General features: G+C 39.3%; 1 protein-coding gene across 1 annotated transcript; it reads right to left on the bottom strand.

The window, feature by feature from the left end:
- Positions 1 to 343: 343 nt before the first annotated feature.
- Positions 344 to 27,445, bottom strand: tent4b (terminal nucleotidyltransferase 4B). Its single transcript, XM_084929052.1, has 12 exons — positions 26,532 to 27,445; positions 13,763 to 13,886; positions 10,557 to 10,603; positions 9,245 to 9,365; positions 8,386 to 8,493; positions 7,999 to 8,127; positions 7,600 to 7,813; positions 5,645 to 5,771; positions 5,225 to 5,310; positions 4,839 to 5,047; positions 4,551 to 4,697; positions 344 to 2,732 (listed from the first exon to the last, which is right to left on the bottom strand). The coding sequence occupies exons 1-12, from the start codon at positions 27,065 to 27,067 to the stop codon at positions 2,571 to 2,573; spliced, it is 2,010 nt and encodes a 669-aa protein (XP_084785178.1). The 5' UTR covers positions 27,068 to 27,445; the 3' UTR covers positions 344 to 2,570.

Here is a 27,445-nt window from a genome sequence, read left to right as displayed (position 1 = left end):
CCTTGTGGTTTAAGTTTTCAATACATTTTTAGTAGGGTTTATACATTTTAAAGCTTTAATCACTGAAACAATGTGGAGTATAAGGTACATACAATATTTGCATGCAAAATAAAAGCATTTCAGTCAAATACAGGAGTATTTGCACTGGATCAACTTCCACCACTGGTTCATTTCATGCTCTCGATCACCCATTTGGAGACTTTCAGATCAGCTCCCCTCTGGAGATGTCCCTCTCACACCCCAACACAATGCTGCTTTTCATTTTAAGTGACCTTACAATTATTTAATTTAGTCAGCAAAGAGGCAGACAATTCAAAATAAAAGTCAAAGGCAGACCAGAAACTTGTCTCAACATATGGTTTAATGATATGGTTTTTATTGCATGGATTGTAATAGCTGCAGGAAAACATTTCAAATGAGTACAGTTGGGGTCAAAGCTTTCCTGCAGTGAAGAAACATGGTCAGTGGACATTCAGATGGCACAACTTGATTCACCTTGATTCACCAGACCAGCGCTGTTATACTGCATTTTTAACCTCAGCTGTAGTACTTGAGGATGAGTGAGGTGTTGGAAGGGTAGTGGAACTGTAGTTTTTTTTTTGTTTGTTTTTTTTGTTTTTTTAAATAATTCAACACCAAATAACAGTAAGTTGACTTAAAAGTGTCCTGATCCTGCTCCATCTAAACACATAACGTAGCTCGGTGGTGAGCATAACATTGTGTCGCTACAGTAGTCATTGTGGAGTAGCATTCTATAACATGAGGTGGTGGTTATTGCTGGCTACTTGTTTTACTGTGGGTGATTCTTGTCACATCTGAGAAAGGTAGATGACGAGGGGACTGCACTGTGCTTCGGTGTGAGACTCCCTCCTAGAAAAACTGTTTAAGTTGAAAGTTTGCTATGTGCAGCTGCCTATTCAGACGAGACACCAAGCTTATGTCAATCACAATCACACACAAACCAAAAGAGAAAAAAAAAAAAAAAAAAAAAGAAGGGAAAAAAACCCAAATGCAGTATACAAGCCCAAACTCTGTGGATTAAGACTTGGAGCAATAACTCCATCTACAGGTTAGTTGCTGTACTGCAATGACAGAAGTGTTCTTGTTGATTTATAAACCGTAAAACAAATAGTCTCTCTTAAACTAGGTAGACCAGCCACATTAATACAAAATTCTCACCACATGACTTGTAAAATGGTCTTAAATTGTTCAAAGTAACTTGGTCACTCAACTGTCAGTGGAACCAAAAAAAAAAAAAAAAAAAAAAAAAAAAAAAAGTAGTAGTACAACAATAAAAAGGTGGCATCTTCCTGTATCCTAACATGCCCGACCCCAACCCACCTCCCGACAACTTATCCCATTTCAAATATAGGACTCAAAGATATGGGCTCTAATGTTAAACACATAGATCCATACTATGTTCATACAATTAATAAAAAAATAAATACATTTAACAAATACAAATGATTTTGTAGTTTGTAAATTATCAGAGAAACAGATTATTATCGCATTGATGACACGTTTTCAAGTGTAGGATTTTGTTGGGGTTTTTTTTTTTTTGTGTCCCCCCTCCCCCCAATAAAACCCATTATCGCCCTATACGTTTCAAACCTGTAGTCTTAAAGCCTCTACACTGATGCGACTGAGCTGGATAAGAGAACTCGAGCTCCCTCTGCTCATCTATAGGGCTGTATTGTGAGCAAAGGCTCACTCAGGGCTAACTGTTAACACTGTAGCACACTCAGAAAGCAAACAGGAGAAAAACTAGATGCTGATGATTTCTGTTGGCAATGGGACCCAAAGCAGCGGGAGCAAAATGTGCATGTTTATACGACTTCAAATTGTCTGTAAAAATGTCATACGAAATAGGTTCCTCTTAGTTGTGATTTTTTTTTTAACAGTTTTTTGCTTATTTTGTGTTTTTTTGTACAAATCTTTTTATAACCTGTTTAGACATAACAAAACAATTTAAATCAACTAAAAACATATCATGCATAAGTTATTTCCCCGCTCTTACTGATTGCATTTGTAAGTGACCATCATTTAAAAAAAAAAAAAAAATTCTTCATACACATTTCCTGTTCAACATAACTTTTTTTTTTGTACATTTTAAGCCATTTGCATACTTTCATTTTTCTTTAAAACCTTTGATCCTATTTTCCAGCCAGCAGTTCCAGGTATTGCTCCAGAGCTGATTCCACAAACCTGGCCTGTCCATTCCTGTACAGCAGGAGGCGCAAGAGGCATATTGTGTAGGTGCTGGCTATGGAAAGAAAAACCCCACTCCTTACAAGAAGCTGTTGGGAAGCTGGAAACTGACCGTTTACCCTTTGTGATTTCAGTTCAAGTCCATGAAATTATGTCCATTTCCAATTACGATTCTCTTTGTGAGTTTTTCCTCCCTGCTAGAGGATGTTGCTCGTCACCCTGAAAAGCCAGATTGAAAGAGTTCTGGACGATGTTTCAATACTAGTAGTCTCCCAAGCCTAGAGTCTGGCAGCAGAAGTAAGATGTGACAGTCCGTTGCAGAAAAGGAAGGGAGATGTGGGGTGATGCTAGCAAAATTAACCCTATCTGTAAAGATCCTCTTGTGTAGAGTCTCGCACATTTTTCCTCCTCTTGCTGGTGGCCTGGTGGTGGTGCGGCTTGTTGCTCGGATGGCTTTTGCCACCGGAGAAGTTGTTCTGCTGCCCGTGATGGCCACTCTTTTGGTGAGAACGAGACATCCTGGCCTTGGAGGCAGAGGACAAAACATTTAGTTATTAATAGTGGTGGAATTTCCGTAGACATGCAGCGGGTAAAATAAGCACTTCAAGTCAATATATTTCTAAAGGTGCCATTTACATGAAACCACCAGATGTCGGTAACAACCCAGCCAATGCACACATGCAAAGAAATCAAACCACAGATGTCCATAAATTATGTGTAATAATGAGACATGACACAGGGATAAAGTACTGAACAAACTTACTGAAATGTAAGTAATACTTTTTACAAAAGCCTTTGTTTGTTCAAGACCCTCCTGCGGTGTGAATTTGGCCCAGTTGTCCAAACAGTCTTCAAAATCTGAAGGTTCCCTTCTATGAACTCTGACCTTTAGTTTTTGGGAGGTTTTATTTGTTTTTGTTTTGTTACACTGACTTTCAGTTGGATTCAGGTCAGGTTGGCTGGGGCATTGTAGCAGCTGTACTTTCTTTCTCTGAAATCAATTGAGAGGTCCCTTGGCAGTGTTTGGGATCATCGTCTTGCTAAAACATCCATCCTCGTTTCAGCTTCATCCTCCTGGTAGATGGCAGCAGATTTTTTAATCAAGGATGCGTCGGTATATTTTTCCATTCATCTTTCCTTCAATTCTATGAAGCATCCCAGTCCCATATGCTGAAGAACCCCCCCCCCAAAAAAAACAAAAAAAACAAACAGCCCCATATCATGATGCTCCACTGATTTGTACGTCACCGTTTGTGCGGTATTTGGGGGGTAATATGCAGTGCCTTTTGACTTCCAGACATTGTGTGCACTATGGCATTAAAATACTTACTTATTGTTTTCTTTGAAACAACTGTACCTGCTGATTCCAGGTCATTCTGTAGCTCTGCGGTCATTGGCTTTTGGACAACTCTTGTAATAATTCTTTTCACTTCTGTCTGATATCTTACAGGAGCACCTGGTTTATGGTGAAATGACGTTCTTTCCACTTCGGGATTACTGCTCCAACAGTGCTCACTGGAACCTTCAGTTTAGAAATTCTTCTGTAACTGATGCCATCTGTGTGTTTTGCAATATTAAGGTTGCAAAGGTCTTGCGAGAGCTGAGATTTCAGCTGGGGTCATGACTTGCTATGCCTTTTTGCACTTCCCTTTTTTTTTCTTTTTTTTTTTCTCTTCATGTGTTCAACACTTTTTCCCCTCATGTCATTTCTTATGGTTTAATTTCTTTGCATGTGTGGATTAGATGGGCTGTTACCAACATTTTGGTGATTTCATGTCAATAGCACCTTTAGAAATACATTTACTTGGAAAATTGGTGATGTGTTCAATATTTTACCCGCTGTACAGTGTCAATGTAACTTGCCAGTGATGGTGCAGAAATGTGACAAAAAGCACACTAGAAAAGCTTCTCCATTTCTTTTGCAATCTTTTCATTATCCAGAAAAAATAAATGCAAATCAAAGTTAGCCAGCAGTTACCAGCACAGGGCATTCGAACATTAGCCATTACTCTTAAATATTGCACAAATTTTACTGCAAAAACATTAAGTTGCATTCTATGATTTTGCAATTGAAATGTTAAAATGTTATATTTATGCATCTGTAGTTCCTCTTGCAAGCTATAAACCTACAAACCTTTATAATTTCTTTTTGTCTTATGTGTTCCTCAATCTTTGCTCTTAAACTGTATCTGTTTGTACACAGGTTCGTCTTAGAAAAATCTCAATAAGATAAATCCTTGATTTAAAGAGGTTAACAACTATCACAATTAGTCAAAAGTTAGATTGATACGTCTGTGGTATCTTGAGATGTATGTGTTAATTTAATGTGAAGCTGTGAGTACCTTTCCTCCCTTGTTGCCTCCAGGTGGAGTGCTGGTAGTGTGGCTCTGTGTTCTGTGATTGCTGACAGCAGCAGACTTTTCTCTGTGAGCACTGGATCCTCGGCTGGGCTGCTGTTTGGCAGTCTTACAAGGTGTACTATCAGAGTCCTGGGTGGGGGACAAAATTTGTTACAAAATATAATTTTCAAAATATTTTGTCACCTATAAATCTTTCTTTGGAAGCTTTAAGTGTTACAGATATTTGCAATAATGTCATATTTGAAATCTGTATGCAGCCACAGGACTGACCCCATCACTTGAGGTGGAAGTAGAGGATGTGGAAGACGGCGACAGTGGGGAGGAGGAGGGAGAGGAGCGGAGTGACGGGGAAGAAGAGTTGGAGGAGGTTTTGCTGAGAGGAGTTGACAGTACAGCCACCACAGGATCATCGTCGTCATCTGGAACGTTGTTGTTGCGCTCATCAAGCTGCTGCGATTCAAACAATGTGACTTCATTTTCTACAGAAGCCGGGAAAAGACAAATGCAGAGTGAACACATTAAGCCTGTAAAGATTACATTTGGGCTACAGTCTGGAGTTATTAGTATATTCAGCAGACAGTGAACTGCTGATCTTTAGTGGGTCAAAGTTACTTTGCAGTTACTTTTTTCAAACACACGAGAAAACCTGAACATACTGTTGAGTGGGCTTCCCCATTTTTTTCGGATCCATTCTCTGTAGTCATCCACTTCCTGAGTCACACGGATGATCCGGCCAAGTATGCTGTGATAGGACACAAGAGAGAAATACATAGTAAAACAGCAGTCTGAATACAAATGTTATTAGGGTTTGTGTGCATCAAGTGATGCAAGCAACAAAAATTTTTCTTACAATAACTAATAAGTATAAGAAAGTAGATATCATTTCACAGACTGAAGATAAACTGTAAGAAGCCCTTGTTTTTGCTGATAACCCTCCACTCTGAATGTGACAGTATCAAAACAATCACTGATACTACTGCCTCAGTTGTTTAAGTCCAGAGAATGAGAATTTCAGTATTAAGAAATTAAATTAGCATTAGACAAGTCCTCGCAAGTTTCTTGAATTTGTTCCTTACCTCTCACTCTCATTGTTGGGGTAGAATTTGGCGATGGGTGACACGGCATGGCTGAGCACCACGTAGGCGTAGTCAAATGCCTGCTTCACTTGCATGGCACCGTAAGAGCTGCGGCCAACATCATTGTCTGTTGGACACAAGACAGAAGGTGATAACATTACCAACACGCCAATACGAAGAAGAATTGTCAGTTCCACGTTGCCCGTTTAATGACAACACCATTTTCTACCATTTAAGTTCTGTGTTGAATCTTTTGATAAGGTATGGCTTAGAGATGGCACGATACCACTTTTTTATGTCCGATACCGATATCATAAATTTGGATATCTGCCGATACCGATATGAATCCGATATAGTGTGTTTTTCAATCAATAAAACTGTTTTTTTAATATCTTGCTGCATTTTGTATAAGTTCATACTCAAGTTTAAATAAACAACAACACTAAAGCTATTCTGTTATACCTGTATGTAAAAAGTACACTGCACCCAAAATATTTCATAGTTCAGCAATACTGATCAATCTAATAAACTTAAACCTACTCCATCCTCCCTATTCTGGTATTTTAAAGAGTACTTAGCAGAAATATTAAGCAACCTAACTAATAGGGTTGCAAACTCCCTGCAAAAAGAAAAATAGGGAACCACCCCCCACCCTCCACCTCATGATGCTTAATCGACGTAATCAACTTTAATTTGATGCAGTGTGGAAAAAAAATGCACAGAAATAAATTATTTTTCAAGAATAATTAAATGGATTCAACATCTTTCTTCTACAGAATTGCAGACTGCACAGATGGTACCTTCCCACAGGAAAAAGTACTATAGCTTACTAGGGTATATTAGACTTAACAGTTACTATATACAGTAATGGACTTCTATATATTTTACATAAGATTAAAACTTTGGGTGTAAGATTCAGATAATTATTTATTAAAAGCTAGACATTTTAAATAAGAATAAGAAAGAAAAGTATGTCTTTGTGCCCCCTTTTCCCTGTTAATGCCCTATCGGCCCCCCTGGCTAAACTTTGCTAGATCCGCCCCTGCACAGTTACCAGCCGTCAGCTGCATAGAAAAGGATCCTGGTCTACAAAGTAATATTAAATAAACTCTAACAACAGCTTATCAAGCTTAAACGTGCTGCTGTTGTTCAGCCGCTGGTTTCCTCTTTCTGGTGAGAAGTGGGCCAAAAACAAAGAAGAGAGACGGACTCGCGACAGAAAAGCCGATCAGCTGATCATTAATCAGTTTCACGATTGAAGTAGCAGCAAGAAGAGGCAGTCGCTCCATAAATCGGTTGTTAAGCTTAACGTGGGAATGCTTTACAAACATTCAGAGATGAACTTACACACTTGCTTTACTTCTCTCTGGGATCACTTCATCGGAGATGAAATGCTGGTTTGGTAGCGAGGCTACAAATACACACAGCCGCTCTATCACGTGAGCACACTGCTCCGATGTGCTACGGTTATGAGGCGAGTTACGCCGTGTCGCATGTTTTGTGAGGTCCTTTTTTTGATATTTAATGGATCGGATTACATTTTTTATTTCTCGCCGATATCCGATCCAGTAATTTACGTCAGTATCGGACCGATACCGATACGTAATATGGGATCGGTCCATCTCTAGTATGGCTTTAACCACTTGCACTTTTTAAGGTTTCTGCTATTTCATAATTATTTGCCTTCATTATATATTACATTTGGTTAGAATAACACTGATGGCTCTGCAAGTCTGAAGCCAAAAAATAATGAGGTCTTAATTGCAGTATGTGACATTACAGTCAGACTCGAGCAGCAGTTTTTACAGTCACGCTAATATAATACTGAAGATCATACTGGATTTTCTTTGCTTTTTATCGACACACTGTTTGTGTAGCAAAGGCTTGTGCATTTAAATATGCACGCTGCACCAATTTAAGATTCAACACCTCTGAGGAATTAGAATAATTTCTACCTGGCTGCAGTGGGTCCTCAATGTAGAGCATGGAGGGCCTGTAGCCATCCAACATGTTCTTCTGAACCTCATCTTTGGCAACGTAGCACCCGCCGTCTTTTATCCTGATGCCTGTTTTCAGGTAGTTGAAGTTGCGCCCATAGAGCTCAAAGAATTCAATGAGCAAAACACCAATGTTGATGTTGAGACCAAACACATCCTCCCTGTAGTGAAGCTGGAAACAAAGTACAGGTGGTTGTTAGAAGTACTGTAAATCAGTAAGTTAGCTGCAATTCTTGTTTCTCAGTTTAAAGCGCAAATTTCTGATCATTTTATTCACAGGTAAGGGTTTTTATATTTTGTAGTCTTTGTATTTTGTTTCGGAACATTGGGCGGGTGGGTTTAAACTACAGAACCAACCTGCAGAAAGCTGACAGCCATGAGAAAGAGACTGTAGGAGCCAATTCCACCGGTAAAAACCTCATTGAGGTCCCGTTGCAGTAGAAACTGCTTCAGCACCAGGACCAAATAAGGCAGCACAGGATATTTCTACAGGATAAAGACAACAGGGATTATTATATTGTACATTTTTATATAAAGTAGCCTCACGAGAAAGCAAGAATCTTCAGGATTCAGGAAGACCTCGGGGTGATCCCACACAGATTAAGGTCTAAGATGAACTACAACAGTGCTCAAACAATGTACACATCTTTAAAAGAAGGAATTCAGCCTTACAGGTGTTAATACAGAAAACTACATGGGGCAAAAAATGGATCATACATAAAATACACTGAACAGAAACTGTACCTCTTTGAATTCCTTGATGAGACGTGCAGCTTTCACTCCACTCATCACATTGAAGCTGATGTCCACTTTAACTTCAGTGTAAGAGTCTGTCAGTTTAATGATGGGAACCTGGAATATGCGTGACACAGAATACGAATCCCTCACACTTGTTATAAAAGACATTTATATTTTAAATCTGCACCTATAAACTACTTTGTGTCTAAGTGTGTCTGTAAGTGTGAAAACAACAGGCTCACATGCAATCATACACAACTGATAATCCTCAACTAAAATCCACTTGATATTCACTTTCAACTGCTTATCGGCTTTTTAAGAACCATAATAAGCGACAGTTGCAAAGCAGAAAAGACTTTTACTAAATCTTCTGAGGTGGTATAAACCCAAATGTTAGGAAAAATCTATTAACAAAGCACAGATTGTTAATTAAACTTTTGGAATTGGTTGAAAAAACAAAAATGATGTGATATGAATGACAATGTTAGCTTCAAGATCATTACATACTGTGCCACTGCTAGAACCACATCACTTTAGTTTGGATGAAATGTACTCTGTCATTTGTAGCAACAAAACACTTGAAGCATACCAAAGTTCTGATGCTGGCATTTCTCTTCATGTGCATGTCTGTACACATGCCTGACTATAATAAGACAACTATGCTTATCAGCGTCATCAGTGATTTCATACAGCTGCTTGCCTGAATTGAAGACACTGAAAACTAAGGCGAATTGCTCTACATGAATCTGATTTATTGCAGATAATTAGTAGCTTGCAATGATTCCATGTTTGCTTTTTCCACAGGTTGTGGCTTTACAGATTTATACCTCTAAACACAGAAGAAAAACTGGAAATGAAGTCTTACTGTGGCTTTGTCCAAAACTTTGATGGAGTTTTCATCTGCGACGTTTTTCTTTCGGAGCGCCTCTTCTAAAGTCCAGAGAGGGAGTGACTCCCACTTCCCAAAAACTACCAGGTCAATGTCACTGTTGAGAGGGGAAAATTATTATAAGTTATTTTAATCCAACTCTTCTATACGAGTCCCTCAAAAACACCAACACAACGCAGAAGCATTTCTGGTTTATCTTCACAGCAAAACATTTAGTCTCAAGTTTGTCATGTGACAAACATATTGACCCAACTTCAGCTGAAATTTATCGTCGCACATAAAGACACTGCACATTGTTCCTCTGTACAAGTGAGTGTGGCGTGATTTTGCTAAAATGTTCTACTCCAGTCAACAGGTATAACAGGTATTATATGATAAACCAGCTGGATTTGAAGTTCACTTGTTCCATAATTTGTAATTAAGTAAACAAAAGTTTTATATAATCCTCATCTTTCTTATACTGCTCTGTCTTAGCCCCGAAGTTCAAAAGTAATTTTAAGGCTGTGGGTTCTCAAACTGTGGTCCAGTCTCTGCTGAGCATTACAAGCAGGGTGTGGACGTGTGAAGCCCAAATGTGTGACTCAGAAGAATTACTTGTATCGTGACATCATTTCAAAATTTGAGCATGAGCCTCCATCACTAACTGCATACACAAAACAAATGCCAAGGAAAAGCACAAGTGGTCCACCTTAAACCTATCCTGTGTGTTAGATAACTGCAGATAGATGGCAGATGGCTTTGGTTCCCTCTTGTGGAAAAGCAATGTGCAGCTCCTGACAGAGCCTTTTAAGAGTCAGCCAATGTGTATTAAGTCAGCAGTGCCATGCGTCACACACAAGCACCCAGTACAAACAAGAGGCGTGCAAACAAAAATATACACGCAGACCACAAAACACTCGACTCTAGCAGCTCAATACAGTCATGTCTCTAGAAATGATCCAAAAATGTCAAAGAAATCAGTCACTGAAAAATCAAGCATTAATAAACAGCTGAGCCCTTTTAAAGCGCTCAGTATGGTGTTAAGAGTTCACTAATGCAGGTGGCATGCCTGCCTGTGTGTTGAGGGGGGTGGGGTGTTGTTGTCTTCTTGTTGTCTGTCAGCAGTGGGGAGCCACTCTGAGTAAATCCTTTACGAGCTCCAGGATCAGTGGTGCTAAAATTACTAAACCACTTGACCCTCAAAGCCTGGCTAGACAGAGCACTTTCTCCATAGGTGAGTTAAGTAACTGTGGTAATAAGCCAGTTCAGTTACAGTTTGGCAAAAAATGATGAATGCTGCATAGCTCACCTTGTTGGCAGATAAAGACCAGTGCTGAAACTCCCAAACACTTCCACCTGAAGATAAAGGACAAGCAGTTACACACATGTAGATATTTTTTTGTTTTGGATAAGAAATGCAGATAAAGCATGTCACAAAGGTCTTTTTAATCACAATGTTTCTTTAAACTCCTACACACCTTTATAGCTCTGACAAACAATGACATGGATTACCCTGCTGGCAAACTGAAACAAGCACTATGATAGCATTCCTTGACTTTCCCACGCTACAACTGACTACAACAAAAACCTGTTCTACAGCGTGCATGAATATATTTTTACAGCTCAACATAATTTAGTGGCAGGCTTACACAAATTGAACAGCTTTTACAATAACAACAGCCTTTTTAGCTACTAATCTTATAACCTGCACTCTGTTAATGAAAACACATCTTCAACCTTCCCTTTTAACCTCTCTCAGAGCGCTACACAAATAGAATTAAGCCGTGGCCCATATTTAATTCCCTTAAACCTCCTCTACACATTCCACTATAACCCAGAAGTATAAACTCTGGTTTACAGGACTGTCACATGTAGAGCATTAAGCTGAGTGTAGAGCCATGACCGAATGAATGAATAGTAGTTCTTGAAGATTTCTGTGAAGGGTGAGGTAACTATAGGTGGTTAGGAAGGTGAAAAGAGTCGTTTGATCCCAGTTTGGCATCTCCAGTAACACTTTCACTTGTGGCCTAAGTGTGGTGAATAACTGCCAAGTTATTGCATACATACCATTAACATTTCTTGGTGCTTTTTGAATGAGACAATCCTACATGTTTACCTGGCAAGATTTCAATTTGGTACAGCAACAGCGTGACTGCTGGACTTCTTGGCATCTAAGCTAATTAAACAGGCATCACACTGACCTGATGACAACGCTGCTCCTGCTCACTTCATGGTGGGGAAAAAAAAAAAAAAAAAAAAGAATAAAGCTGACCACAATTGGGACAGTGTTGTGCTCCTCATTTAGGAGCTGCTATTCCCAGGGCAGACACACTTTGAAGCACACTGCTCTATCAGCAGGATCAAAGTCAGCGGGTACAATAATGCCTGAGGTGGCAGTAATAAAATGACCCAAACAGTACTGTGCAGCAGCGAGATAACAGAAAACAGGATGCTTTATAAAAGCCTGACGCCTGTAGCTATTAGCTACATCACAAACAGCCTGATTAGTATTGTAAACCAACACTGGTATCTGACAGTTACAGGTCCTTCTCAAAAAATTAGCATATTGTGATAAAGTGCATTATTTTCTGCAATGTACTGATAAACATTAGACTTTCATATATTTTAGATTCATTACACACAACTGAAGTAGTTCAAGCCTTTCATTGTTTTAATATTGATGATTTTGGCATACAGCTCATGAAAACCCAAAATTCCTATCTCAAAAAATTAGCATATCATGAAAAGGTTCTCTAAACGAGCTATTAACCTAATCATCTGAATCAACGAATTAACTCTAAACACCTGCAAAAGATTCCTGGGGCTTTTAAAAACTCCCAGCCTGGTTCATTACTCAAAACCGCAATCATGGGTAAGACTGCCAACCTGACTGCTGTCCAGAAGGCCATCATTGACACCCTCAAGCAAGAGGGTAAGACACAGAAAGAAATTTCTGAATGAATAGGCTGTTCCCAGAGTGCTGTATCAAGTCACCTCAGTGGGAAGTCTGTGGGAAGGAAAAAGTGTGGCAGAAAACGCTGCACAACGAGAAGAGGTGACCGGACCCTGAGGAAGATTGTGGAGAAGGACTGATTCCAGACCTTGGGGGACCTGCAGAAGCAGTGGACTGAGTCTGGAGTAGAAACATCCAGAGCCACCGTGTACAGGCGTGTGCAGGAAATGGGCTACAGGTGCCACATTCCCCAGGTCAAGCCACTTTTGAACAAGAAACAGCGGCAGAAGCGCCTGACCTGGGCTACAGAGAAGCAGCACTGGACTGTTGCTCAGTGGTCCAAAGTACTTTTTTCAGATGAAAGCAACTTTTGCATGTCATTCGGAAATCAAGGTGCCAGAGTCTGGAGGAAGACTGGGGAGAGGGAAATGCCAAAATGCCTGAAGTCCAGTGTCAAGTACCCACAGTCAGTGATGGTCTGGGGTGCCATGTCAGCTGCTGGTGTTGGTCCACTGTGTTTTATCAAGGGCAGGGTCAATGCAGCTAGCTATCAGGAGATTTTGGAGCACTTCATGCTTCCATCTGCTGAAAAGCTTTATGGAGATGAAGATTTCATTTTTCAGCATGACCTGGCACCTGCTCACAGTGCCAAAACCACTGGTAAATGGTTTACTGACCATGGTATTACTGTGCTCAATTGGCCTGCCAACTCTGACCTGAACCCCATAGAGAATCTGTGGGATATTGTGAAGAGAAGAGACGCAAGACCCAACACTCTGGATGAGCTTAAGGCCACTATCGAAGCATCCTGGGCCTCCATAACACCTCAGCAGTGCCACAGGCTGATTGCCTCCATGCCACGCTGTATTGAAGCAGTCATTTCTGCAAAAGGATTCCCGACCAAGTATTGAGTGCATGACTGAACATAATTATTTGAAGGTTGACTTTTTTTTTTGTATTAAAAACACTTTTCTTTTATTGGTCGGATGAAATATGCTAATTTTTTAAGATAGGAAATTTGGGTTTTCATGAGCTGTATGCCAAAATCATCAATATTAAAACAATAAAAGGCTTGAACTACTTCAGTTGTGTGTAATGAATCTGAAATATGAAAGTTCAATGTTTATCAGTACATTACAGAAAATAATGCACTTTATCACAATATGCTAATTTTTTGAGAAGGACCTGTATAAGTTACAGAGACCAATGTGTCAAAGGTAGTATGGCCATAGAGCTCGGTCTCTGTCAGCATTTATGACTCCACGAAGTACTTTGCAATAAAAGCTATTTGCAGAAACTGCCCTTTTTAAGTACTTCCTTAAAATTCACCTAAGAAAGCATGTTAACGGTTTTCACTGTGTTACAAATCATTTATTTGTGCAAAAAATAAAATAAGATACGGTAAAATAGACATTAGATAGCTTTCAGATTAAAGCTAATAATCTGAAGTGGTGCTTTCACTGACAAAAATAAATCTATTATCTCTCAATATCCAAACCAACATTCTGCCTAAAGAAAACTTTTGCAGTTGTTGGGGTTTAAGAATAAAATATAAAATATACCTCAGCACTTGGCCACAAGTCATGGATGACTTCCTTGATTCTGTCCACCACCTCCAGTCTCATTTTCTCTTCCTCTGGCCGTGGGGAGATGTAGTTATAGAAGTCTATAATCTCCTCATGTAGCCTGTAGAGAACAAAACAGTGCTGTCAAAATAGTGGAAGAATACCAGACTGAAATAAAACTTAAAATATAAGGTATCATTATTTAAAAAAAAAAATAAATAAATCTAAAGTTTAGTCATTACTGCATGAAATCTTACTCCATCTGGTTCTTTGTGACAGTACAGCGGTACAATAATATATCATATAGGACATATGCATCCAAATCCATATACCAGTTAAGTAGAGGCAAAGAATGAAAATAATGCAGAAACCACCACAATATAAATTTGTGTCAAAAAAAAAACAAAAAAACACAACAACACACAACAACCCACACAATAACAACAAAAGTTAAAAATGCATTACTAAAAGTAATTAGTAAAAGTCTAATGCCAAAAACAAAAGGTAAAATTTCTCTCACTGGGTTGAACCATTCTGGGATCCTCTGACAGTAGCATTGCAAATATGTAATGCCAAGAAAAGGATATAACTAGCAGCAGTGTTTCTGCATATAAGCTTTAGTTGCTGAAAATCCACATGAGAGCATGATCTCCAGGCAAATTATTTTAATATTTGAACAGTTTTTGCAAGGACAATTGTTTAGAAGATGCAAGCACTGTATTCATGCACATTTTACAGTGCGCAGGCCAAAAATTAAAGACAACTCAGCAGGCTGGATCCAAAGACTTGACCTTCCCTTGGCAAACAAATTCATGCTTATCAGTACAATCATTCTAAAAAAGAAAAAAAGAAAAAAAAAAAAAAAAAAGCATACGAGTTGCCTAATGGTGTTCTGAGACACGTAATATCTGGGTGTTATTCCTCCAAATAGCATGCAAGTTTTAGTCTTCCAAACATAACATAACTCGTGGTGTTTTAAGTTTAAAGCCAACCATTTATATTTCGTAAACTGTCAGGCAGCGTAAAAACAACAGGGTCCTCTACAGTGCATAAGTCCGTTTAAAAGAAAAAGGGGGAAAAAAGTAGAAAGGGCTAAGCTTTTGTCCTTGGAATGGGTCACTTTGTCCACGTGTGTTGACATTTTCACTGACCAGTCATGTCTACATACACATAAGGAGAGACAAGTTTGTGTGCAGACAATTGACACACATGTTAGGCCAAAATTAACCAATTCATATTAGACAGTGACACCACTTTGTTAAAAATAAAGTAAAGAAAGCATATGGCAGCTGGTAATGCTGACTGTTGTTTAGATTCGACTCCAAAGAGCTTGTGTGTGTCAGCTTACTGGGGCTTTATACATCAAGCTCTCCTCACCTGATAGTTAAGGAAACTGAGCCTCACCTTCATCATTTCTTGTTTTCAGAAACTTAACTGTACCTACAATGCAGAACTCTCCCCCCCTTTAGTCAAATGCCATCTTGATGTCCTTAAACTAACCCCTGATTTGCTGGACAAGAACATTGTGTGTACAAATTAACAGTTAATCTAAACACAAAAAGATGGCTAGTTAAAATAATAATAACAATAATCATAATTAATTATAAAGTAGGCACTCCTATTTTATTAATTAAGACAATTTTATGAAACACCCAAAACTCTGAAAGGGGCACATCATGCCCTATGCTAGATCAAAGTAGCACAGGGCATTTAACTTGAGCAATGATTACATTATGAAATTAAGTACACTTTTAAAATCAGGAATTCTAGTTCCATTAGCAGAGGGTCAAGTAGGATGATTTCTAAAAATATTACACTACTGTTCTAACTGTGATAAATGAAAACTTTAATATTTAACTGCTATTCTTGGGTCTCAATGCTGCTCAACTGGCTGTTCGTAAGTCAACGAGTTACTGAAAATGCAAAGAAAAATTGTGGGGAGATTATACTTTTAAGTAATACTAACTAACTGAAAACTGATTACCACTATGGGCAGATAAAGACAAGACAAGATCCCCAAAGCAATTTTCTCTCCCCAGAAAAGCATGCTGATATTACATCTGTCACATAGATGCTTCCATTAGCTGGAAGGATGGTTTCATCTTAAAGAAATCTTCAGACTGCTGACCTCAAATACAGAAATAAAGTGAACAGAATGGCTTCATTTAGTTTCATTCGCTTCATTCTTTCACATCAAACATGTTACTGCTGTTTGCATCTTCCTTCTGAAAAGTTTGATAACCTTAAGTGCAGGTTATACAGAATACAAGCTGGTACTACATACAATTCATTTCTTTTGGACATCCAAGAATGCAAATTGTTGTTTGGGGGTTTTTTTGCCCCACCCCTCCAATGACGCTGGAGAAATTTCAGCCTCAATCACACACCAAGTTTCATTTAAGGGTAAACAGAAACTGAAAAGCTCCAATCTGCATTACAGAAGAATTACTTTTAATTTCATGGTTTAGAGAACACACGTCACCATGGCTTCATTCAGGATACCTAAAAATAGGTCAAGTTAAATTAACCTCTGTCAAATGCATTCTCAACAGAACATTGATGTCAAGCAGTTTCATTTACCAACAGCACCACTAGGTTTCATTTTACAGCAAACAGTACTACTGCTCCCTTGTTTTCACGTGATGAGAGCACACATTTAAAAACAAATAATGAATTCCTCCTCTGGCCTCACCTTCTAGGATCAAATTACATCCCAGTCCTCTGGCCTGCCTGACTTGAAAGCATCAGGACCCTTGGTACCATTTATCACATAATCCCACTTGCCTATATCACTGTGGTGTTACATAATCTAGAAGAGCAGCTTTCCAGAGAGCTGAGACTTGGAGAGAAGTCTAACACTTTCCTCCAACAAGCTTATTCTAGTGTTTGAAATGTTGCCAGTCATGTTTATTCCCAATTGCTGCCTCTAACATTAGTGATTCATTTTAAACCAGTTATGTTTTGTACTCTAGTGTAATTTGGTCAATATGTATGAATAAAATATGAATGGAGCAGAGCTGCTTAGGAGCAATGTTGAATTTTCTTCTGACACCACTTTTTGACTCCCCAGTAGGGCTGTTCGATATAACATATATATTGGATGACGATATAAAAACGTCTATCGTTTCATTTTACGCTATCGTTTGTTTCGTGGTGTCGCAAAATAAACTGTTTACGGCAATATTTTTTCATCGTTTTGATGGTCACTGTAGTGGCTATATTAATTTCTTAAAGTTCTCTCTTTCTCTTATATTTAATATAATCACACTACAGACGGACAAGCGCCTGTTTTTATGCGTTGTCGTTAGCAACAACGACGGTAAAACCAACGCGTGTCCGCTTGTTTATTTTCCATATAAACCTTTCACAATAAAGCTCAAGATCCTGTTGAGACTTTTCAAAATAAACTGAATCACGTGGAAGAGTATGCAGAGTATTTACGGATGAAAAGCAAAAAAAGAGCCGTCAGGTGCTAAAAAATAAACCTTAGACTCAAACGTTACAGCAGGCTTTTCCCTGCAGCAGGCTGTGTAATAAATACTCAAAGAAAACGGCGGCCGTTAAACTTATGTCTAAAAATGTATCGTTTCATGCATCGGTTAAAACACTCGACTCCAGGTACACGACACCCAGCTGGAAACACTTCACGCAAGTCGAGCTGCCCGAGATTCACAGAAAATGCTACATTTTTGTGATTTATATCGTTATCGGGACGATAGATGTCTTATATCGGGATATGAGATTTTGGTCATATCGCACAGCCCTACTCCCCAGAGTACTAGAATTGACTTTGTGTCAGTCTGAGGAATTAAAGCAGTGCTTTTACTCATCATTTCATTTATAAAAATAGAAAAAACTATGAAAACAGTCTGTGAAAGCTGAAAGCATAGTCAAAGGTCTAGTTTTCACCAATTGCACTTAAAAAGCTAAATATTACTATAAAAGTTCAAACAAATCTTAGAAAACATTTAAAAATGTTTTACTTTCTATCAAATGATTGGTTGGTGACTGCAATTCAACGTGTAGGTCCCCAGGTGTCCAGCACCATTAGGAAATGTCATGTATGTATGGGGGGGGTAGGGCAACATATGTGCCCTAATCAGTGAAATTCACGATATTGCTCCACAATAATCAAAATATCTTCCCAGTCAGTTAAATCACATTTGAAATGATTTATCACAGCGGAAGAGTCAGAGCTCTGAGCTCTTAATCGCATAACAAATATGATACAGATAGAAAATGAAAGCAATGAGTAACCATTTCCCTCAAAGCCTACAGAGATTAAAACATCAGTGATCAGGCAGTGATTCAGTGCAGGAGCAGGACTGACAGGTCAGAGGTAAGGATGAAAAACTTGGCAGCTTAAGTTTCAAATTGCTGACAGTGAGGGTGAGACTTGACACAGCACAGCTTGAGTTGAGTGCCTGAACTTGGTTGGCTTCATTCCCCACTAAACTTGGCACAAATCACAAGGACTCAGGTTATGCATTAAAATTTATACTCGAAAACAAGACGGTACACTCCAACCAAATGCACTTTTTTTTTTTATGCATGCTTGAATGTTTTTGTAAATAAATTCCTGTAAAAGGGGCTATACTTCATGAGGACACACCCTGTCCAGGAGGCATAATTGGGCCGGTAAGACAGAAAAATTAGGGTAGAGATGCAGGATTGGGCGTGGTGCTGAAAAGCGTTCATGTGAATGAGAGCCATCTGTTAAGTTGGTGAGAATGAAGGAAAAAGAGGTTACTGTCACATCACACTGAGCAACATTTACTGGATGCTCCAATAAATGTATTTACTGAAGCAAACTTTTAGAATTTAATATTTAATGGCCACTTTAAGACATTCCTGTGCCGAAAAACACCTGCTCAATGCAGTCTAGTTATGCACCAGATTAATCATGCTACAGTTCTCACCATTTTTGTTGGTATATTTAGCCAAAACAAGTTCAAACATTATCCTTTTTTTAGTCAAATCAAGGCTTGAAATTTGTGCTGTGCCAACCTTTGCAACAAAGGGTTCCATGCACATCTAAAGCAGCGTTACATGACACTGCTGTGTCTATGAAACGACATCTTCAACAACAGTAGCTTTGGACTGACGGGGATGCCTGGAGGCAAACCAGTCGCATTACACACAGCGTTGCTAAATGAGGACGAGCACAAACAGAAGTAGACGCGTCAGTGTCACACAGATGGCATATTCATTAATGTTTCATCAATGAACTGATCCGGGTGGTAAATGTTGGCCACTGGGACAACACAGCTCCAGTTACACAAAAGCCCACACACTGCTGACTGAGTGTGACAGGCCTGGGTACACCTGAATGATGTACCAGGGTGCTATGGTCTAAATAGGAATAGCTACACCAGAAACCTGATATAGTCCAGGATAGTAGTTGGAGCTTGAAAATCATGCTAATCATCATGTTTAAAAATAAATAAATAAAGTTACAATGGTTGATGCTCATATTAAGGATGTGTGCAACTAATGTTTAAAATGCTGCTGCCCTGGCTAGTCATCAAATACAATCCAGGAGTACGTCTGCTAGTTGTAAACATGTGGACAAACCAGCACAGTTTTGCAGTACTTTGATGTAAAAGAACAGTATGCAGCAGTCTCAGTGTAAACTCAACCACATGATTGTTAACCATGCGTTTTCTAGCTTTTAGACTAGGTCTTCAGTCCTCTGTTAGTTGAAACAGTCACCAGGAAAATCTCTATATCAATCACTGTGATAGGTTTAAATAATGAGTTCTGTGTATTTACCACCAAAATTCAGGGTCCTCTAAGCACTCAGTTTCAGACAGTCAACTCTGTACCAGGCTGTTAGCATAGAAAGTCCACCCATTTGCTGATCAAACCTTCTATTCGCAATGAGCAACCAATTATAAGAAAATCAGCTTAAAAGAAGAGGAGCTAAAACGCCTTGCTTTAAATAAATAGGGCTCCATTTTTAACTGTCAGTCATGCAAAGCTCACCTACAACAGTGCAATAACCAGAAAATGGTAATAAAAAGTTTGTGTGGCTGTTTTTCTTGTTTTGTTTTGTTTTTTTAAACTGCTAATAGACAAGAGTCAGTTACGATCTTTCCTTTGGAAAATACTGTTTTACAAGTTCACTGCATCGCTCTGGAACACAGGAAGTTTCCACAGGACTGGAAGAGAGAAGAAAAAAAAAAAAGGGAAAAAACCCAAAAAAACAACTACATTCCTCACTACACATGGGAAGACAGTATGACCAGCTGCCCACACGTGCTGTTCAGAGGGGGCCCGTTTTACATGGTATTCACAGGACACGCACGAAGGCTTCTTTCTCGCTACAAGCTTACACACTTTGGCTGACAGCCAGCCAGTAAGCAGAGAAAGAAAAAGGAGAGGGTGACATGGATGCCAAAGCCAGCAGAAACTAGATGAACCACAGCTCCACTAACAGAGTTTTAGTCACAGAGGCACTGTCTATGGGTGTCCTGGGGTCATATAAATATCTAAAAAACAGATGCAGTAAATGGTAATAAAACAATATGGTGAGGCAACTCATTAGTGAACTATTAACCACACATTTAATTAGCTTGTAAGAGATGTACTCTATAACTGGAGCCCTCAGCTAAGGTGAAAACTATGGTCAGGTTTGACATGAGGGTTGGTTTTTTTTTTTGTTTTACTCTTTTATTTCTGTGTCGTGGCTGTGGGCAGGCACAAACATATCCAAAATATTAAACACAAATTCAGTTAACTTCAAATGCAATGAACCTGGTACCTTAACGTCTACTTAAATGCCTCTGGACTACTTGCATTAGCTATAAATCTTTGTTACTATGACTTGCTATTTCAGATGTTTTGTCTCCCATGTTTGGAAACGCCATTTAAGTTAACAAAAATGGACACGTGTAGTATAGCAAGCTTAATTTTAAGATCATCAAAACAAAATAATCTGCATTTAAAGACTCCTTTTTGCATTTTGTAAAGCAGGTTTCATCTTTTTACTTTACAGCAGTGAATTTTTGCCCCAACCTAAAAGCTCAAATCACCATTTTGTTCAGGTAGAGTAATGATGAGAAGAGGGCTTTCAGTAAAGTTTACCAATTGACAGGAAGTAAAGCAACATTTCCACAGTTGAATCTGTGGAAGAATCATGAACAGTTACTTTGGTCTTGAGATCCCTCAGAATCTCTCACCCAGTTTACTGTCTGTAGCATGCTACGGTTTGCGATTAGCTATGGCTCTCTATTGCTTTCTGGTTACTACTGTGTAGGTCTCCCAAGGCATGCAAGTTTACTGCCAACTGGGGCCGTCTGCACAAGCAAACTTTTCACAGTTGGGGCAGACGAGCACTTGGCCTTTTGAGAACAGCTATATAATCAAAACACCTATTAGTCTGGGTATAAAACGTCCTACCAGATCACAATGTGTCCTCCACCCTCCTCACTGATTCAATTGCTTCTTTTTCCCCCCCTTTTGTTTTTTTAGTTTTGTTTTAATTTAACAGTCAAGGGCAAAGCCATTTTAGTCAACACAATCACCACAGTACAACACTACTGACCAAAACAATTGTGATTATGAATTTACTAGAGTCATGCAGCCTTGTAAGCTAATAAAACTACCTATCACTTTGAATTCTAACATCATGTCCCTGCTGTAACTGACTTGAACCTTGAGATATTATCTACACAATAAAAAGCACAACATGTGTTCTGCAGGACAGAAAAAGGCCACAGTTCTACCAGGCTACACTTACTTCCTGTGACCATATCAAGAATCTAAATAGCTGTTCTACATGACTAGAAAATTAGGTGGAAACACTCCCTTCAAGCTCCTAATCTGATTGGACGGACAGAAAGGGCTCAGGTTTCACTCTCAAGTGGGTTGGCTTTGTTTAATGGATGCAAGGCCGTGTGGAGCATGTAAACACTGATCCATTGCCATCAAGAGGCAGGCTGCTTGCTTGGACCATTTAAGTTCCAGAAAACCTGGAGGAGCGTCAAACACAAATAAGCACATGCCTCTGCCTCTCTAGCCAACCCACATGCCCAAATATAGTGTACAGATTGTCCCATGGAAAAATGCACTGTTTATTGCTCTGTTTTGCCATTTTCAAATACCAAAAATGCAACAGTGATTCTCTGGTTTACATACGCCTGCTGCCCAAAACATTGACATGACAGATTTGGGAAAAAGAATCTAAAGCATGTCACTGCACAGGGGGGCAAAAATGGCAAAAATCTGGCTGGTCACAGACTAAAACCAGACAGAAATCCCTGTAAAATCTTGAGTGGAATTTTTTATTTTAAAGTGTTTGTTTTGTTTTACTTCTTTACCTTCTTCTTAAAAATCAAAAGGTGAAGAACTGAAATGCTCATTTTCCGCTTTTGCTTTATACCACTCTGTAAAGGAAAATTTGTGTGCCTATTCCTACACTACATTCTGGGTACACAACCAACAGCCCATAATGAAATAACTAAGACACTAGATCTTAGTAGAATCCTGACTGGAGGAGAAGAGGGCTTGAAGGAGAAAAGGAAGAACCAAAATGACACCAACAGTAGCCACAGTGGGCAGTTTATGTTGTTTGTTGTTTTTTTGTTTTGTTTATTAAAACAAAACAACAACAAAAAGCTCAGGTACAATATAGACTATGTCTGCAAATTTCTGTGTTGAACCCACACTACCCTGTTCTCCTAAGAGCGCAGATGAAAGGCTTTAGAACAGTTTTTCACACATGTGTAACCAACACTTGCTCAATATTATTATTATTATATGGCTCACTTAGATAGCTCTTACTAATCACAGATGAATCACAGAGAAGAAACTTGGAAGATTTAACATGAGTAATGCAAGATTTCTCTGGTCATGTTGGCATGATTGTCATAGCAACAGCAACTTATAAAGGTACAACAATAAATCTTGGACTGAGACAAGCTAGCTTGCATGCTAATACATTTGTTAATAGACAGGGTGATGACTCTCCACAAGGATTCATTTTGTCTACAGTTCATCAAACTAGAAGTGCAACCACTTTATTCTCAGTATATTTTAATAACCTGATTTGACTGACCAAAGCCACACCAAATGATTTGAATAAAGCTCATCTGGTTGGCTAACACCTGTAACAGCACTTGACAAGATGAATTCTACTGGAATTTTCACTGCAAGCTCAGCAAGCAAAGCAACAAATCCATAATTCAATTCAGCAAAACTTAACATTATCCCACTAAAAGTGCAGGTGGAGATGGGGTTAACCAATGAGCATGGCTTGGGTCTGATCTTTAGAATCACCCAATTTTTATGAGAGTAGACTTAAAGTCTTACTGTGAACGAAAACTGGTGACTGAGCCTATAAATTCAAATTGTTGAAAAAGTTCAAGACAGAGGGTCATTACCTCATCAACTTCAATTGATGTTTTGCACACTCATGTCCACAGATCACTTGGTATTAACTTCCACACCATTTTGTCATGGTGACAATGTAGGATCACGTGAATAAAGCATTCGGTGGTTGCTAGAGGTTGACTGCAGTTGCTGGGAAAATTATTACTAAAATCCCCACCCATGCACGCCTAAAGACTAGCCAGCCAGCCCCCTGGTAACCACTTGTTGCTAGGGAAAAGTCTATCTCCCAACCAGTTGGTTAAATAACAGCCTTGTAATTGCTTTGGTGACATATTGCTACAGTTGTACTTTGAATGGGAATGACTGATTGTCTAAGAAACACTGTCCAGCTACTCTCCAAGCTGTAGTGAAACTGTGACGCAAACTGAACATGAAGAGGGTTCACCTTCAAAGTAAAAGCTGTGCCTCAGTGGTGTAGCCAACATTTTGCAAAATACAGAGGTTTTGCTTTAAAGGCAAGCATTCTCCGTTTCCAGTTTACCATCGTACCCTCTCAAGTTTTACTACTTCTGGGCTTAGAGTTAGCAAGTACGCTAAGATAAACATGAAACTCTATGGGCAAGTGTGCCAATCTCTGAGCAAAAAAATTAATTTACAAAAAAAAAAAAAAAAAAAAAAAAAAAAAGGGAAAAAAAAAAGAAAGAAATTGGTGAAACCAATTTCACCTAGCGACACACAGGAACTTGCCAACCAGTTGGGGAACATTTTTCCCCTACCAACCAGTGGTTGTATCACATCCAATATGCCTGCCAAATCAAGAAATGTGCACATGACATAAATAAAATAGGACAAGCGGTCTTTGAAATCTCAGGTAACTACATCTCACAGTCAAAAACAGTAGAAAAGTGTAGTCTTTTTAAGCAAGAACCAATCAGCCACAAGATACTCTTCTCATGAACAACATGACCATTAATGCTAGCACCCATGACAGCAGTGCTTTTTAAAGCCACTGATTTAAAGTATATTCCATCTGTCTGACTCAAGGTGTTGCATTAGTGTGCTCCCAGGCTACAACTCCCTAGCAACAAAACATGTATAACAAGGGATATTTTACAGTGAACCATTCACATATACAGTAGCTCTGCACATGTTCATTTTCAAAATACATTTACTGTACTGCCATACATCACATTGGCCCTGTGACTAACTACAGTATGGTTAAACAGAAAGCCTTCCATGGTGGTTGAAGTCCGATTCTGACTCTGAGGTTCAGGTTTTGGTATTAGCCAGGCTAATCACTAAGGAATGTCCTTAAGCAAACACAGAGCTGCAATATTACTATAAATGAGAATCAGCCAAAGACTAAACTCCACACTAGGGTGTTCTGCTTGTCTGCACTTGCCTAACAGAAAGGGGTGGGAAAAGATACAAACTTCTGCTCTTTAAAAAAAAAGAAAAAGAAAATTAAAACAGAGCCCCACCCACCAAAATATTTCCCCACAGTGATCACATCTAAAAGAAACAAATGACAAGAATGAAAAGAAAAAGGCCAAAAGTTAATATAGGCACTCTTCTCTCATTGTGTCATGTAGTTCAATACTGTAGACTAATGCTAGAAGACTAAATGTAGTAGGTAGGAGTAACAATATAAGCCCGGCAATTTAAACATGCATGCTCTCTACGGAATCAAATCTCATTCTCAATAAATGAAGTGAGAGTCTCTCAAATGAAGTGATAGTATAGTTTAGTAGCTGCCAGAATCTGCTTTGTGGAAATTATGAATCAAATAACTGCTGAAGTTAGCATTAAACTCCAGTATTTTTTTCCCTTGCATATGAATAATGTTGGTACCCAAAGAATCTTTGACCCCTCTCCAAAGGAAAAGCATTAGGACTATAATAAATATTTCAAATACAACCAGATTTTAAGCAGGGTTTGTTTGTAAGCAGGGAAACAGACTGATTGCCATAACAATGCTATAAACATGTTGACCATCCGTGAGTGCTGGTCAAAAATCACCACCACTGCCAAAAATTCTTTTAACTTGCATTTTCTTTTGCTTTCACAGTGCACTCTGTGTTAAAATACACCGCTGTTAGTGGCTAGAAATAACAGGAAAATAATTTAATTCCTTAAAAGGGGCTACAAACACTCCTTAGCTGTCCACAGACTAACAGCACATGATCACACTGCGCAGGCTAATAGAAATCCATAGTGACACTAACTAAAAGGCCACTTCACAACCACAATCGTAGTATAGCATCCATACAGCAGATTTGATCTACCATCAGCCCAGGTTAGCCAACCTGTTTCGAGTTGATTTGCATTCCTTCACCTTGTATTTGTCAGTGTCATGATGTTATTCTTTACCTTTGCAATTTGTCCTCTGTCATATCTTTCACCCTCTGAGCATTTGTACACCAGCATTGAATGCCATTAACTGTTTGTCCTCTCTTTCTCCTTGTACTGCAGGTGTGTTTGGCTCAAGAGCAGAAGGCTTTTGATCCGCAGTTACTGACCCCCACCAACTTACTGACTTTTTATTGTACTGTTTGTCATTTCTCCATTTTCCTTCTCTTTGCTTCCCTCTAATAACCAGTTGAAGTGGTCTGTTTCTTCCAAAGGTTCGTTTCTATTAAAGGAGTTTTTCCCCTCCCCACTTTCGCCTAAAGTTGTTGGTGAACGCAAACATGAACTTTACCCAGCAACAGTAATGAGTACGTATAAGAACAAGACTGTGTACACTTATCACTTAACCTAAATGATCACTATAATGTTCTAAATACTACAGAGACTCATATGGTGTTGAATATTTATCCAGAACCACGTAGAATCGAAATAATAATTAGACTGTAACAAGGAGCTGGTCATCGATATGCAAACCATAGAGCTTAACACCGACTCTAAGTCTCTGCAACTTTGGAGGGATAAAAAGCCATTCTTCCACAATATACTTCCTTATTTTGGTGTTTCATGATAGTGGCAGAGAGCACTATCAAACTTTTTTTTCTTTTAACTCTGGACTGCAAAGGAGATACCATATGATTTTGGCCAAGGAGCCATGTGAACTCACGCCACTCCCACCACAGCACCTTTTCATAACCTTATATAATAGTCTTAAATAAGGTGCCTTTCAACCAAAAGTATGAAATTTTATGCTTAAATGAGCCTTAATGCAATTACAAACATTGCACATGGTTGCCCAACACGATAGGTGGAGCTGACAAAGTGGGTGGGGATGGGATCTGACAGCCTTAATCATCTCAACATGCAGGTGTTCAAGTTAGGCTTTAAATAAATAAATAAATAAAATACTGCAGGTGAACACCTACTTGGGGTTGGCTTATACATTCACACCCTCATTAAGGGTCCAATACAGTAAAATGATTTATGAAGGTTCTCTCTTTTCCAACTTCGTTAAACTCTTTCTTACCCTATAATTCCCTCTGAGTAGTTCCTTTCTTTCCATGGCGTGCCCGTGTAACCAACATATTCTTTATTGTCACCGTTCAAGATGACACTGAATCCGAAAGTGCTAGCTTTGTTGTCCCTTTTTCTTTTGGGGGGCTGTCCGTCCGTGACTCTGCTAACAGCGACCCCGCTGCCGTGCTGTTGCTGCCCTCCTCCACCGACACCGCCCGTACCAACGACTCGGCTGTTGTGGTTGCTGTTAGTTTCGAGTGGTATAAAGTCCCCCTGTACTGTCAATTCTCCATCCCCCATCGGGGCCGACATCCCCTGAGTCTTGGCTTCTCCGATGCCGCTGCTTTTTGTATCGGGTGCCTCGTTTCCTTCCGCGACGACGGCTCCCGACACCCCGTTAACGTTAGCTTTTGGGCTCGATACAGTAGTGTAGCTGTTATTCACGTACAAGTAGCCAATTCTCTGTGTCATCTCCCAAATCTGCATCCACAGGTTGTTAGCGGGTCCACGTTGTTCTGGTTGGAACCAGGCGATCCTCGGATCCATCAAATGACACTGTAGGCAAACCGCCCCCCCGCCACCACCGAGCAATGCTCAGCTCGTGTGCAGCTAGCCAGGTCGCTGGCTAACGTTAGCTAGCCTGCTGTAGCCTCGTTATAGCTGCTGCCCGTTACTTCTAGAATCTACTTTTTTTTAAAAGAAAAAAAAAAAGAAAAACAACAGGCTCCCTTGTAGTAACGATGAAGACAGTTTTCGACCCAAAAACATCCACAGCAAATAAGTCAAGAGCCTGAGTCAAGTATTAAAAACGGTAGCTGAAGCCAAAGTTGTAGCAGAAGACTGGAAAAACGTGCAGGCACCGCTGGTAGAAGTACCTCTCTGACCCTTTCCTCCAGATCGTGGGTCCCTCAATGGCGGCTTGTA

This window comes from Perissodus microlepis, chromosome 1, assembly GCF_051167445.1.
Source record: "Perissodus microlepis isolate ML-2025 ecotype Zambia chromosome 1, ASM5116744v1, whole genome shotgun sequence".
Classification (NCBI taxonomy): Eukaryota; Metazoa; Chordata; class Actinopteri; order Cichliformes; family Cichlidae; genus Perissodus; species Perissodus microlepis.
The sequence above is the reverse complement of the archived record's forward strand: the minus strand, read 5'-3'. Positions and strand labels throughout refer to the sequence as shown.

Bases quoted from the DNA above. Each gene is read 5' to 3' on its own strand.
- tent4b (XM_084929052.1), bottom strand. From the start codon at position 27,067: ATGGATCCGAGGATCGCCTGGTTCCAACCAGAACAACGTGGACCCGCT. The intron at 13,887-26,531 runs GTAAGAAAGAGT...TGTTCTCTACAG, and splicing joins TACTCAGAGGGAATTATAGG to GCTACATGAGGAGATTATAG. The intron at 10,604-13,762 runs GTATATTTTATA...CTTTATCTTCAG, and splicing joins ACTTGTGGCCAAGTGCTGAG to GTGGAAGTGTTTGGGAGTTT.